The sequence below is a fragment of the Pygoscelis adeliae genome, unplaced genomic scaffold, assembly GCF_000699105.1.
Source record: "Pygoscelis adeliae isolate BGI_AS28 unplaced genomic scaffold, ASM69910v1 Scaffold13, whole genome shotgun sequence".
NCBI classification, from domain to species: Eukaryota; Metazoa; Chordata; class Aves; order Sphenisciformes; family Spheniscidae; genus Pygoscelis; species Pygoscelis adeliae.
Genome location: NW_008824499.1, coordinates 4,471,401 through 4,485,944, shown reverse-complemented (window position 1 = coordinate 4,485,944; position 14,544 = coordinate 4,471,401). Strand labels below are relative to the sequence as shown.

Genomic DNA, 14,544 nt, shown 5'->3' with positions numbered 1-14,544 from the left:
GGCTTTAGCTTTCCTAACCTGATCCCTGGCTGCTCGGACAATTTCTCTGTATTCCTCCCAGGCTACCTGTCCTTGCTTTCACCCTCTGTAGGCTTCCTTTTTGTGATTGAGTTTGTCCAGGAGCTCCTTGTTCATCCATGCAGGCCTCCTGGTGTTTTTGCCAGACTTCCTCTTTGTTGGGATGCATCGCTCCTGAGCTTAGAGGAGGTGATCCTTGAATATTACCCAGCTTTCTTGGGTCCCTCTTCCCTCCAGGGCTTTGTCCCATGGCACTCTACCAAGCAGATCCCTGAAGAGGCCAAAATCCGCTCTCCTGAAGTCCAGGGTAGTGAGCTTGCTGTGCGTCCTCCTTGGTGCCCTAAGGATCTTTATATGGATTACTTCCAGTATTTCCGTATTTTCTGAACAGTCCCGTCCCCCCCCGCCCTATATTTTGAGTTTTTCATTTCAACTTGAATGAGAAAACAACCCAAGAAAAATAAAGAAATTTCTAGTATACATCTGTTTTGTAACCATCTTTACATCTATCTGCAGCCTTACAGCTCTTCTGTTTTTAGAATAGAATAGAATATTTTCAGTTGGAAGGGACCTATAACAATCACCTAGTCCCTATCTGTCTATAGAGGGCCTCATCTGCTCAGTCTTCCTGGTCAGGTGGCCTGTAGCAGACCCCCACTGTAATGTCACCTGTCCCTGCCTTCCCTTTAATCCTGACCCATAAGCTTTCGATTGGCTCCCCATCCATCCCGAGGCAGAGCTCCATGCACTCCAGCTGGTCATCGACATAGAGGGCAATGCCCCCTCCTAACACATCTCCATGTGTTTCTCCGAGAAAGCTTTTCTGCATATCTGTTACGTTTTGTGTGGTTTTGTTTTCTCCTAACTCTGTTATAAGATCATCACTCTGGAAAAATTTGCTAGCTTGTATGATTCCACAGTGGAAATCAGTGGATCTTGTCCATGTCAGGAAGCAGTATATTGGCTAATGTGGAAGACTTGGTCTAAAACTGTACTGTGTGTGCTGCTGTCACCTACTGTAAGATTATTGCGTTGTTCTCACAAACTGGACTCCGCAGACTAAGAGTCTGGAAGATGGTAAGGACTTCTCATTCCCAGTAATAAAAATATGGGGTGTGAAAACCACTTAGGATCTGACCCAACTGCAGGATAGTTGTTTCAGTTTCTAAGACTTATAAATGTTAAATATTATGATTATTCTTCCCAATATTTTAATGGAATGCCTTTTTATGTGTTTTGCAGAGCTTTGTTAGAAGGGGAGAGCAACCAGTGGATTATTTCATGGAGAGATCAGCATACAGGGAAATTGCCTCAAGGTAAAAAATGAGTATTGAAAAATGAATGTTGAATGAAATTAAATATAACTGGAAACTATTGTATTATAGTATTCCTGAAGAATACTTTTTATGAATGTATTGCAAAGTGAATATTGAATTGGTTTTGAGTGTTAATGTTTTAAATCAACATAGTGCTATTCTATATGAGATAATTTATAAAATCATGACTCAAATGGAGAAGGTAAGTAGGGAGTGATGTTTCATAGCTCTAATAGTGCAGGAACTTTTGGATGCTCATGGGTGTTAAGAGAGTCTTGAAGTATAAAGCAAGAGGTATTTAACAAAACATGTAGTTAAAACCATGGAATTCATCATCATGAGGCATTGTGAGTGTTAAAAAGTTCACGTGGGTTTAAAGAGAAATTTTAGCAGAGTAATGAAAGAAAAATCAAAGACTTACTAAACATAAAGATACCATTTCTATCTTAGGAGCTGCAAATCTCTGGAGGCTGTGAGAGTATACCAGGGAAGTATCACTGTTTACTTGCCCTGTTCTTATACTCTTCCCCATGTATCTACTGTTGGTCACTGTAAACAGGATAATAGATAAGATGGACCTTTGATCTGACTGCTATGGCCATTGTTACTAATAACAGAATTAGTCTCAATAACATTCCTGAGTTTAACAATGTGTGGTCTTGAAATCATCAGACTGTCATAGACAGTAGTTCCAGAAGAGATTTGAAGGCTGTTTCTGTAGTAGTAAATTAAACAGATTAGGGGTTAGGCTGAAACGCTGACATAGTTGCCTGTGCTGTTAAATTGTTAGCACTGTCCCTGGCACAGTTTTGATCTAGACTAGCCAGTCCTTTTGCAGACAATATTCAGGCATATTCAGTGGTTACCACAGACCAGTAAACACTACCAAAAGTCAGAGGAGATGTGGCTAGCTTTTTAGGGGTAAATTTGAGTTGTGCAGTGCTGGTTGGTCTTAGAGCCAGACAATGATTCCTGGTACATTTTATTAAATTGTACAGATATAGCCTAAAAGGTTCTTTAGTTCTCTCCCTTGTTGTACCTTGTTGTATTTTGTGGCTATGAAAGGTTGTATTTGTGTTTACAATTTCCAGTATGCGGTGGCAGGTACGCCAGTAATTCTCAATAGGAACTGAGAAACTTCAGGCCATTTTGACTAATGAGGCAAAAAACAAAGCCTAGGATATTAGCATACATTATTTAATAAGAAGTTGTAAATGTAAATGAACATTAATATAATACGAAAGGTGTAATTTTTAAGTAAATGCCATAATACCCAGTAGCTCACAACAGATAAAATTAGCAAGAACTTGCAACTTAGTAAAAAGCTTTGCTTTCAGTTCTAATATAATTTATGCATAGACATAATTACAAAGCTCCACTGAATATGAAACTGTAGTATAAAATTGCTTGGTTCATGCCCTCTATTTTGTATTATTTTAGATACAAGCCATTATTTTAATGTTTGGTTACCTATGCTTTTTTTGCAGATATTATAAACACTTCATATAACTACACTGATACTTACTCTACTTATCAAGAAAGAAATAGAAATAAAGCTTCACCAACTATCAGGATCACTGATACAAGACATAGAATGCCACTGACAAATACTAGCAGTTCTGCACGTTATTCAGCTCAGTCAACACAGGCTGGATCACAGAAAACAGCTAGTGGAAGAGCTTTTGGAAGAGATGTACTAGGTTCAATATATCGCCCTTCAACAACTGTTAGAAAGGACGAAAGGATTGTAACAGACCACAAAGAATTAAGAACATTTACTCCAGCCTATAGTAGCTGGAAAAACACTGAAATGCAGCAAAAGACAATTCCAGAAAGAAAGAAAACAGAAGTTACAACTTCATCCACAGTATCTTTTTCAGAAGAATCAGCACATGCTGAAAGATCAGACAAGGACCACAAGCCTGACACGAAGCCAGGGATTTCTGAAAATACAAGAACAAAACCAAGCTTCACTAGATTTCCGACTTACGAGCTGAATACCAATTTTAAACCATCTAAATATGAAGAAACCATAACTGAAACTCAGACCACACTAAAAGAAAAAAAAGGAGGCAGCAAACCAACTGAAGAGAAAAAATCTCTGCTGAAAGAAAAAGATAAGCTAGAGAAACAAACAAAGGAGGAGAAAAAGAAAACTGATGAGAAACCTTTTTCAGAAGAAAGAAGTCTTGATTTTGGAAGGAAGACTGAGCAGAAAAAATATATCCATGAGGAAGTAATTAACCAGAACTTAACAAGAAGTGATATTTCTAATGCAAGAACTTTGAAAAGCGAATCAACCAAAAAAGATACAAATGTGACCTTGGAATCAAGAAGCAAAGAAGTCATTGAGATACCTATCAGTGTTGAAATGCCTGCTCCTGACAAAGAATCTCAGAGTAATAAAGAAATAAGGTTACAAGGTTTTAAAACTTCCATAGGAAGAGAAACAGATGACCATGTAACTAAGCCTGCTGAAATTCACAAAGTGAGTATTTCAGAAGCAGAATCCAGTCTGAAAGATGAAAAGCGAATTAGTGATAGAAGTAATAAAATGGGAACTCTGTCAACTGAAAATATAGCAGAGAATATTGTTGCTGACATTCTTAAAAGTTTTACGCAGCCTTCTGGTTCACAAATATCAACAGACACAAAAGTGACCTATTTTAATAAGAAAGAACAACCAGGTGATGGGAAAATAAAGACTGAGATCACAGTGCAATCTCAAGTTCAAGAAAATATAGATATTTCTGATGAAGCTGACGTAGGAGGTCTATCAAACCAGGATGTCAGAAAAGTTGTTCAAGAGGGTGTTGAGGGAACTCCTTCCAAAGAGGAGATAGAAGATATAGTACATCATGGCCTGAAAGGAAATGAGGGCAGAAAGAACATGTCTGTTAATGTTGAGATTGTAGAGGAGCCACTAGATTATGCCACTGATGAAAGGACTGATTTTTCAACACCTTTTGAAGTAGAGGAAGTGGAAGATACATTCCCTGAGAGAGAGGCGCGTTACGGTGATGAGGAGGAACAAAACATAACGTTCACGTATGAAGACGTTAAAAAGAAGAAACAACGCCATGAGAGTTTCACTCATGTGGAAGAAGTAACTGAGGAAGATGACTCACCTATTGAGCAAAAATATTTTGTATCTGTTCCTGATGATCATCCTATTATTAATGAAAAAGACGATGACTCAGTATATGGGCAAATTCATATAGAAGAAGAATCAACTATTAAATATTCTTGGCAAGATGAATTTTTACAAGGCACACAAAGTAAGAGAGATGAAGGTGTAAGCTCTCCAGAAGAAACATATCAAGTGGTAGGGGAGGAAGCCAGTGCCCATATTTTAAAAGAGCATCCTGAAGCTGAAACATCCCATGTTGAATCCATTGTTATTGAAAAAGAAATTAAAATTCCTCATGAATTTCAGACTTCAATAAAAGGGCTTTTATCAAAGGAAACGAAGGACCCTAAACATCAGTTGAAGGAAGCTTTAGAGCAGTTGGAGAGCAGTCTCCCAGAAAGTGTGAAAGAGGAGCTGTCTGCATTAACAAAAGAAAATCAAGCTGACTCTAGTAGTTTAGAATTTGATATCAAAAAAGTTGATCAAACAGAGGAGGGTGGCTTGGTGACAATTGTTGCTGAAGTCAATCTGTCACAGACCCTTAATACTGATGAATTTGATGTAGCTCAGCTTGGTGAAATAATTGCAAGTGAGAAGGAGCGGGCAACATTGCACTCCCAGAAAGAAGAGCGCTCGGAGAGAGTTGTTGATGGTAGAAGCAATATAGAAGTAGATACTTCTTCCCACGGTGATAAATACACTCCTTTGGCTGATCAAGAAAACTATAACTCATCCACAATGAGGAGGAGTGGGGGCGCAGGGTATCATACCACTGAAAAAGTTATTTATGACGGTTCAGTTTTGGAAACTGCGGATTTTGGATTAGTCTCTCACTCACCACAATCAACTGATGAGACCAAATCCACAAGGCATATTAAGGTTGGTCCAGCAGAGGTTCAGAGATTTGAGCAGATCGTATATGAAGGGCCTGGTTCTGAAATGCTGGAGCTCAGTGCTACAGAAGATCTTGTTCAGACAGAAGGATTGTCAGAGTTTAGCCGATCTGTGAAGCATTTTAAACTGGGTCCTAAAGAAATCCAAACCACAGAAGAAGTAATTTATACAGGCCCTATTACTACAACTGTAGAAGAGATTGGTTCTGGAAATCTTTCTCAGAAGTTTTCAACAGACTTCAACAGGTCCACAAGACATGTCACAGTAGGATCAAGGCAAGTAACTGAAGAAGACTCTTTTGAAGGGCCTGTTTCAGACTCTCTGGAGCTCAATAGCTCAGGTAACCTTTCTCAGACAGAAGGGTCTGTGGATGTCAGCAGATCAATAAGGCACTTTAGATTAGGTCCAGAAGATATTCATACTGAGCAAGTTATCTTTGAAGGACCAATCTCCGGTAAAGTGAAGGTCAGTGACACTAGAGACTTCTCACAGGCAGAAAGTTCAGTCAGACACATTCAATTGGGTCCCCAAGAGTTTATGACAGCTGAAGAAATCATCTACCAGGGGCCTGTCTCTGAGCACACAGAAATCAGTGAACTGAAAGACCAGACTCTTTCAGAACGCTCAATAAAGCATGTTAGACTAGGTCAAGTGGGAGTTAAAACCACTGAACAAATCATATATCAGGGCTCCCTTTCTGAAATTCCAGAGCTCATTAACAAAGAAGGACATCTTTCAGAGAATGAAGGAAGCTCAGATACCAATAGATCTTTCAGGCACGTTAAAATAAGTCCTGCAGAAACTCATGCTGAGCAAATAATCTTTACGAGACCTGTTTCTGAAACGCTGGAAGATCCTTCACAAACAGAAGAGTCATCTGAGAGCAGTAGGTCTGTAAAGCATATTAAAGTAGGATCCAAGCAAACATCTTTTACTTTACAAATGGATGTTTCCGGTATGGGTGGAATATCTACAGTAAAAAGTGGAGAAAAGCAAGCAACAATGCTCATATCCAACAATCAAGACCCTTCTGTTAGTCAGTCACAGACTGTCGTTGAAAGTGACCAGATTGTAGAAAACGAAAATAAAAGAGGCGGCTATGTTCTCTCCAGTTTTTCTCAAGATCATGGTGAAAAGGTCGTGGAAAAGTCATTTTTTGATAAAACTGTACAGTTGCAAAGAATGGTAGACCAAAGGTCGGTTATTTCTGATGAAAAGAAGGTCGCTCTTCTCTATCTGGACCATGAGGAGGAAGATGATGATGATAATGATAATGATGGACAGTGGTTCTGAAAGGACTCTTTAATGAAGTCTACTTAGTAATTTGTTTATACGTATTTTTGATTATCCTTTTTTTAAAGAGAGGAAAAAAAGGGATGGGGAAACACTCAAACTATTTAGATTATTAATAGCGGACTGAGAAGTACTGAATCTAAGCCTCTACCTATTCAGCACACTTTTTACTTTATTGGAAATTTTATTTTTGGGAGAAATGCTATTAATGTTTTTCCTCAGAGACTTGTGTCCAATACTTTCAGATTTTTCCACCCATAGAGAGGAATTTGCTACTGGGGAATTCAATGGATTATATTTTTTGTTTGTTTTACAGCAGGTCAATTAGTAAGTGTGTGCTTGAATAGGACTTTTCCTTTTTTTTTTTTTTTTAAATACTGTATTGTACTTGGTTACTAAAATATTCAGCAACTCTATTTAAATCTCAAGCTACTAACCACAAATATAACAGAATGTAAGACTAATGAGAGTGGTAGGTAGCTGATTTTCAGTTCCATTTCTGTGTACTTATATGCAATACCTAATGAAAACATTTTAAGATACAGTTATGACAGCTATAAAAATAAATACAAGCATAATAAGCATAGCAAAATTGACAAAAATGATATTATTTGTATAGCTAGAATGCAGTGCAAAAAAGAAAGAGGTAACACTGAAGCAAGAATTTCTCACAGTATTCCTAATGAGAAATAGTGATTTTTATGGTTAGACAGTAGTACATTTAATATCTTTAAAAAGAAAACAAATTTTAAAAATAGGCTGGATAGTATTTCCGCTGAAGTAAGGAGAACTCTTCACAGCTTCAGTGGCTATGTACATTAATAATATCAACTTATTTTGCAATATATGGGTTACCTTAATACTAGGTATTGCTAAAGGTAAGTGTGAAGTGCTAAACGTTATTACATAATGCCTAATTTCTTAACACAGTGAAATTAGCTAGTATGTGTTCTGTTCTGAAGAAAACTTGTAAAAATGGCATTCATGACACTTAGATCATTGTGTGTCAAGTCATTTCCAGATAATCCTTTCTTTGTTTACGAATGAGAAGATGCCCTTTTCAATTACTAGCCCTGCAAACCCAACCTGAGGTTTGAATTTTCCTTCCCCCCTCCCCCCCCCTTCTTTTTTTCTGGTTGTAACATTTGCCTCGGGCCAAAGTTAGTTTCTACTTAAATCATCTGAAAATAAGCTAATTTCACTTGGATTGCACATTGGTTAAATGAAGTACATAATTTAACTTTACGATTATAATTCAGTGACTTCGAAGTCCAGATCAGAAGCCAGCACCACTAAACTGTACTAAACTGTGCAGTGCTAGAAGAAGCGAAAATAGCAGTCAAAATATTTTTGTCACTGGGGTAAGAAGATACCATACTGGACACATATGAGAAATAAGATACACAAATGAGAAGCTGCTATTTTTACATGCGCGCGCGCGCACACGCACACACACACACACATTGACTCACTCACTCTCTCACACCTCCTCTGCAGAGCAGACACACGCCTGTATCCGGATGGCTGTGTTGTGCCAGGCCGGTGGTCGCTGACTCAAAACTTTTTCCCTGTGGTTATGTAAGCATAGTTTTGTGTGTGCTAATCCATATTAGAATCCAGTTAAACTGTCTTAGTCTGGCACGGCTAGTCACTTTTCGGATTCCTTAGTATTAACAGAAGCTAGATCTTTCAAAACTGACTGCTACTTTATAATATGAATGTAAATGCAGAGCTAAAGAGAAGCTCCATGCTGACTGACATATCATGCTGTTTCAGATATGGGACAGTTGTAATTGTTGTGTGCCTTAGTTACTAAGTTTGAAACTGTAAAAAAGCTATTAATTTCCAAAGATTAACACATGAAGTTTGTCTGCACTGCAAATTTTTCTATACGTTTTCCTCATTTTATGTAAGTGTGAGTACCAGTGTACTCGGGATTGGATATTTTTCGATCATGTACTATGACATCATTTGTTGAAACTGGAAGTGTAACCAACAGCTGGAAAATGAATAGGAAACTGAGTTGTGTAGAAGCACTAGAGGCATGTATGCTAAGCTTATTTATACTGTTCACTGTGTAATGGATAGTATTTTTTCAAAATTATTCATATGTGCTCAAAAAAGATCTTGTGCTTCCATTTATAAATAGGGTGTTATTAATTGTAATACTTCTAATATCATCCTATACTTCTGTTTCCTTAGCTGACCCTATGATTTTAAAGATGGTAACATCTCTGATTCTTTTAATAATCGTGTATAAGCCAGAATTTTCCAGCTAGATGCCTAACTGCAAGCAATCCGATTCTGTACTTCAAGTATGAAATAACTGCATAAAGGAAGAAGTCAGGTCTGTAATAAGCAACAGAATTTAAAAAAAAAATCAGTGTTAGTTTTCTAGAAGTTTTATTCTAAGCTGAAACTTAAACATGCTCTGTAAAACAGATATAAGAATATCTGCAGAAAATGTATGTTGTAACCAACAAAAAGCTACTTGAAAGGTCAAACCCATTTATTGATACCTTGTGGAATCTTTGACAGACATGCTCCTTAGAAACAACTATACCAACACTCTGTTAGGTTTATCTTCACCTGCTCAGAGGATTATAATGTCAGATGAAGGAATAAACCAGTAAGGAGCAAGTGAATCATAAAACGTAGATGGCCTTATCATTGAAGGAGAAAAAAAAAAAATCAGTATTGTTTCCACTGAGGCAACAACAGCTCTTTAAAAATTCCTTTACACATCACTGTCAGATGTAGCAAATTATACCAAGATATTTCCATTTTGATTGTCTGGAGGTAAAAATTTGTTCTGTGTACTTTCTTTAATTCTATTTAAGATGAGAATTTTAATCAACTGTTGGAAAGTTAGTTTATTGTAGGGAACTGGAAATGTGCATTAGCGTAACATTTAAAAGATATGCACAGTTCCTCCGCATGAATACTTTCAGGCTGTGAAAACAAAGATATCTCATGTAAAAAGGGTTTACGTTTTAAAAATGTTTGTGTAAGCAGCCCATTTTCCATTTAGTTCTCATTAACCTGAGACATTTTGACATAATGATAGCTTTTGGATAATACTACCCTCAGGCAACAAAATGTAGTTAGGTGGACAATTGCATCCTGCAGGTCTAATGGTTGCATTTGCAGAATCAGGGCCATAGGTACATGCATTACTAGTAAGAGCAAATATAACCCTCTGTCTGATGTACTAACTCACCCTATATGATCACTTTCTGCATAAGTATTATAACCTGTGGCTGAAAGGATTGGTGATATAACCTTGGTCAGCATGCACTTCTGAAGCTTACCTATATAAGTTGTGCTTTTCATTAAATACAAATACGAACTTTACTGCTGAGTTTGGATTAAACAAAATGCTTTTAAAATATAATTAGTAATTTGGGGGGTAAAAACTATGTATTTATATGCTGATACAGATCAGAAGTGGGGCACTGTTTTCCAAATGTGTAAACCACTGGTCTAGAAAGCAAATAAGGCATAGAATATAAGGAAAGATGTGTGAGAGGCCTAGAACTCTGTATTGACTGATGTTTGTGAATAGCAGGTGTTTAAAAAGATGGTAAGAATGTTGAAACTGGGTTTGTTGATGTCAGCTGTGTGAAACTTTGCAGGCAGCTTGTGTTTTGGTCATTTGCAATGAAACTGCATTTTTGTGGTGGTATAAGCTTTGTGATTTTACACTTTTTCACTCTTGAGTATTAAACAATCAAAATCAATGCAGATGTTTCTCTTTCTTCCTGTCTGACGTTTTTAAGGCTGCATTGTCAAAGAAAAAGGACTTCATGTCTATAAATATCTTGCTCTAAGGCCTCTCAGACTGATGTGTTAATTTCGGTTCAAAGAATGAAAATAATTTTTCCTTCCAGCAGAGGCATACCTCTTTCCTGTTGATAATAGAAATGATGGCAAAACATAGCATATTCTTTATTGCAACTACACACAACATGGACAAGCAGTGGTTCTTGAGTTCAACAGCAGGTAGTGGGAGAGGCAGAGTATAAAACAACACAGAGGGTGGAAATCCTGGAGTTGCCAGCATCATAGTCTTCCTTGGATCCTGGCATTTGACCAAGGTAAGTCTTAACTTTTACCCTTTTCTAGCAAAGAAAACCTTTTTATGCACATTTAGACCTTTAATGGAAAAGGATATATATGGTTTTTTTAAATGGTACCTCTCTCTATGCTGTGAAGTTTATTTTTCTCTTTAACCACATACTGTATTTGTAATGAAGAAAATGTCATTAACCCAATTTTCTCTTGATTTAAGAAATGGGTCATAATGAATTTTTTGTGTGAAAGAGTGAGACTTTCTAAAGAGATCATCCATTTTTAATACACTGAGAAGAAACACATAGTTCTCCATTTCTTGCAAAACAGGGAAAAACAGTATCTGAAGCCTACTGACTAAATCTCAGCATATTCTGAAGATGGTTAAATGATCAGCAAAATAATTTCCACTGAAACTGGCCTCTGTCAGAATAACATGTTTTCAGCCTTCATCTACTAAGTTAAGTAGTATTGCTGTTTAAACTGTCAATGGTGAAGATCTGATTTCTCTGAAATGAAGCGTGTCTCTGAATAGTAAGGAACGGGACTCAGTGGGTTAGTGTTTAATACACTAAGATTTCTTTTCAGTTTCCTGGTTTTGACACACTTGTCAGTTGTGATAACGTTTTAAAGATGCAATGAAAATATGGGGGTCCCTCAATGTTAAATTCTAGAAAGGAGTGGTTAAAATTAAATGGGGGGGAAAAAAGGGTGTTTATTCATACTCCAAACTTAAATAGCTTCAAAGGTAAAACTTTTTTCCTGATGTATCCTTGCAACCACATGTGAGCAAAATAACAAGCAACGTGCCCAACAAACAAGGAAGTTTTTCTTCAGCTAGGAAAACTCTGGTTTTTGAAAGATGTTATCACAAACCAGTAGTATTGGTTTTGGTTTTCATTTCCAAATCACAATGTGAAGTTGGTGTGGCAGGAATTTACAGCTGGAATCAAGCCTACTTTGTTTATCCACAGACCCTTTTTTCAGGTGACAAAGTTAAGAGATGCTGAACCCTAATACTCGGTAGGATTTGCTTCAGGTTTTATAGACCTGATAGGAAAAACAATATACTTCAACCAAAAATGCCTCCGACGGGCTAAAATTTCTACTTTCCTTTTACTTTTGTGATTCATTCTACAGTAAAAAAATTATCTTGAATAGACTAGAAAACTAAAATCTAGATGTATACAAGAAGTTAGTAAGTTGATTTGTAATCCAAAAGCAGATATGGCTGCCTGAATTTTATCTTTATTTTACTTCTTTTGTACTGAATTTCAGTGATTTTTCTTTTTTTACTAAAGGAAATAAAAAGTGTGTAAGAAATATGCTCACCTGTATTAATTTTATTCCTGTACTCATCTATGTAACCAATCTATCCCCAAGGAAATTTTTTTTTCCCAGTATTTCCTGCAAAGAAGGGACACTGGGTCTTCATGATGGATAGGAGAAATGGAACAAATTGATTAATCTTTGTTAAGGATGAGAAGCCTGTCATACTGGCCTTGTTTCCTGATAGTAATACTGTGCTTTGGGACAATAGTCAGGAGATTCATGGTGGGTTGATGTTTCAGTGCGTTGGTCTATCGTATTTGATCATTGTCTGCTTTTTTCTGGCCCTGAAAAACAGGCAGGGAGATACAGGTTATAGTTTATTATCAGGTCAACATTGTTTGCCATTTTAATTTTGTGTTGCAGAGAGTATATGCCTGCAAGATACCCAGCTATTTCATACAACTCTATAAAAAGGCAAATTCTCCTCATAATTGGCAAGTGCTGCTTTCGGTTGGTTGATTTTTCTCATAATTTTGGCTTTACTTTCACTTAATGTCATTGCATCATCCTGTGAAAACAAAGAGATGCTGTATGACCACCTCTGTCACTATTTGCTATTATCACTTAAGCAGAGGAGTTAACCAAGAGAATTACTGATTTTCTTCCTATGAGTTAGGAATAAAATTGAAGGTGAACATATTCTCTTCTTATTTTTCACTTGCTGCTTTGATTAATCAAGAGGGGTGATGGTGGCACATAATCAAATCTCTTCAGGCAATGGCTGTTAAATCGGTGACACATCTGACATTTAGCGGAGGAAAAAGTCTGAAGAGTTAGCGATCTGAACTGCTGCCCTGGGAACTTTCCAACAGTTTGACTCATCTGCCTTTTCCATCAAGCAGTTGTGTGACTCTTGTGCCTAAATATCTCTGAGAAGTGCAAAGGAACATAAATTCTAACAAGATGCAAAAAGATGCTCAGCCAAGAAGAGATCTAATTAAAAACTCGCTCTGAATATGTCAGCAGTTTCTTGAACTGCTATCAATCCTTTTTTTATTGTGGGTGCCAAATGAGATTTGTAACTGAAGGTAGTACAACATATAATTCAACGATATACATTACTTAGATTCTCACTGGAGTAAACTGATAAAAAGAAAACTCAAATACATGTATTTTCCACTAGTGTATACAGATGTATTGAAAAATGGTGTTACTCTGAGTAATACAGTTAGCCCTGTGACAGACTAAATAAGGATAAGGTTAATTTCATTAAACCTCTCAGCTTTCATAAAAACATTGCCTCTGGAGCTGTGCATTGAGGGGGGAGCGTGATTAAGATAACTTTGTATTTGCTATCATATTACTGGGAAGTAAAGTATGTTTATTGTAGATGGCTTTGACTATACAGTGGTGAACATTTATATAAATACTGGTTGTTACTTAGCTATCATTGATAGTGCAGACCAGGTTCTGTTCAGCAAGGGGTTTTGGTGAGAGCTTGGCCGAAGGCTTATATATTTTGTTCCAGGCAAAGGAAACTGCTCTTACAGCAGTGCCCTAGAAATTTGCATTAGGATTTTTTTAAAGAAATTACTCTAAAATCCTTAGATTACCAACCAAAGCCAGAAAAGAACATCCTGAAAATGAGTAAGTTACTGAAAATGACTAAGTTACAATATTACTTACTACCATGTTTTTGTTTTTTCCTTTGTACCCATAAGCTGATGGTTTTCTATTCCCTCATTTATCATGGCATTTTTATGCAAGCCAAAGAATGTTTAGAGGGAATGAATAATTTGGGGTCACAATATTAGTCCTTAGGGAGTTGGGGGTGAGAAAGAGTTTCGAGGCTTAATGTTTTAAGACTGTATTTACCACATCTGAAAGTAAAGATTGTAGAAAAAAATATACCTTTCCAGATTAACTCAAGCACTTAGAAAAGAAAACAAATGTTTTCAGGTACATGGTTCTTTCCTGTTCTTGGGAGACTGATAAGATTATTTATTCTTACTTATGTGATACTTTCCTGTAAATGCAGCATGTGCTGGATATTATACCCATAGACAAAGATAGAATCATAGAATAGTTTGGGTTGGAAGGGACCCCTAAAGGTCATCTAGTCCAACCCCCCTGCCATAGGCAGGGACATCTTCAACTAGATCAGGTTGCTCAGAGCCCCGTCCAACCTGACCTTGAATGTTTCCAGGCATGGGGCATCCACCACCTCTCTGGGCAACCTGGGCCAGTGTTTCACCATCCTCAGCGTAAAACATTTCTTCCTTATATGTAGTCTAAATCTACCCCCCTTTAGTTTAAAGCCATTCCCCCTTGTCCTGTCACAAAAGGCCCTGCTAAAAAGTTTGCTGCCATCTTCTTTATAAGCCCCCTTGAAGTACTGAAAGGCTGCAATAAGGTCTCCTCGAAGCCTTCTCTTCTCCAGGCTGAACAACCCCAACGCTCTCAGCCTTTCCTCACAGGAGAGGTGTTCCATCCCCCTGATCATTTTTGTGACCCTCCTCTGGACCTGCTCCAACAGGTCCGTGTCTTTCT

The 14,544-nt window shown here is 37.3% G+C and overlaps 2 protein-coding genes and 1 long non-coding RNA gene across 4 annotated transcripts in view; 2 read left to right on the top strand and 1 right to left on the bottom strand.

Annotated features, from left to right (window-relative positions):
* Positions 1-8,070, top strand: part of SYNM (synemin, intermediate filament protein) — a 22,869-nt gene extending 14,799 nt beyond the window's left edge. The window contains exons 3-4 of the mRNA XM_009321542.1: positions 1,261-1,334; positions 2,822-8,070. Coding sequence (XP_009319817.1) covers positions 1,261-1,334; positions 2,822-6,651 — 3,904 coding nt within the window. The 3' untranslated portion in view covers positions 6,652-8,070. The remainder of the gene's footprint in view (positions 1-1,260; positions 1,335-2,821) is intronic.
* A 29-nt stretch (positions 8,071-8,099) lies between these two features.
* The window catches only part of LRRC28 (leucine rich repeat containing 28), an 83,643-nt gene continuing 77,198 nt past the window's right edge, over positions 8,100-14,544 (top strand). Inside the window, 1 exon segment of the mRNA XM_009321483.1 lies at positions 8,100-10,748. The gene's annotated coding sequence lies outside the window, so the exon portion shown is untranslated.
* Positions 12,127-14,544, bottom strand: part of LOC103914776 — a 26,028-nt gene continuing 23,610 nt past the window's right edge. For both annotated transcript variants that reach the window (XR_663493.1, XR_663494.1), the window contains exon 5: positions 12,127-12,338. This is a non-coding gene — a long non-coding RNA (uncharacterized LOC103914776). The remainder of the gene's footprint in view (positions 12,339-14,544) is intronic.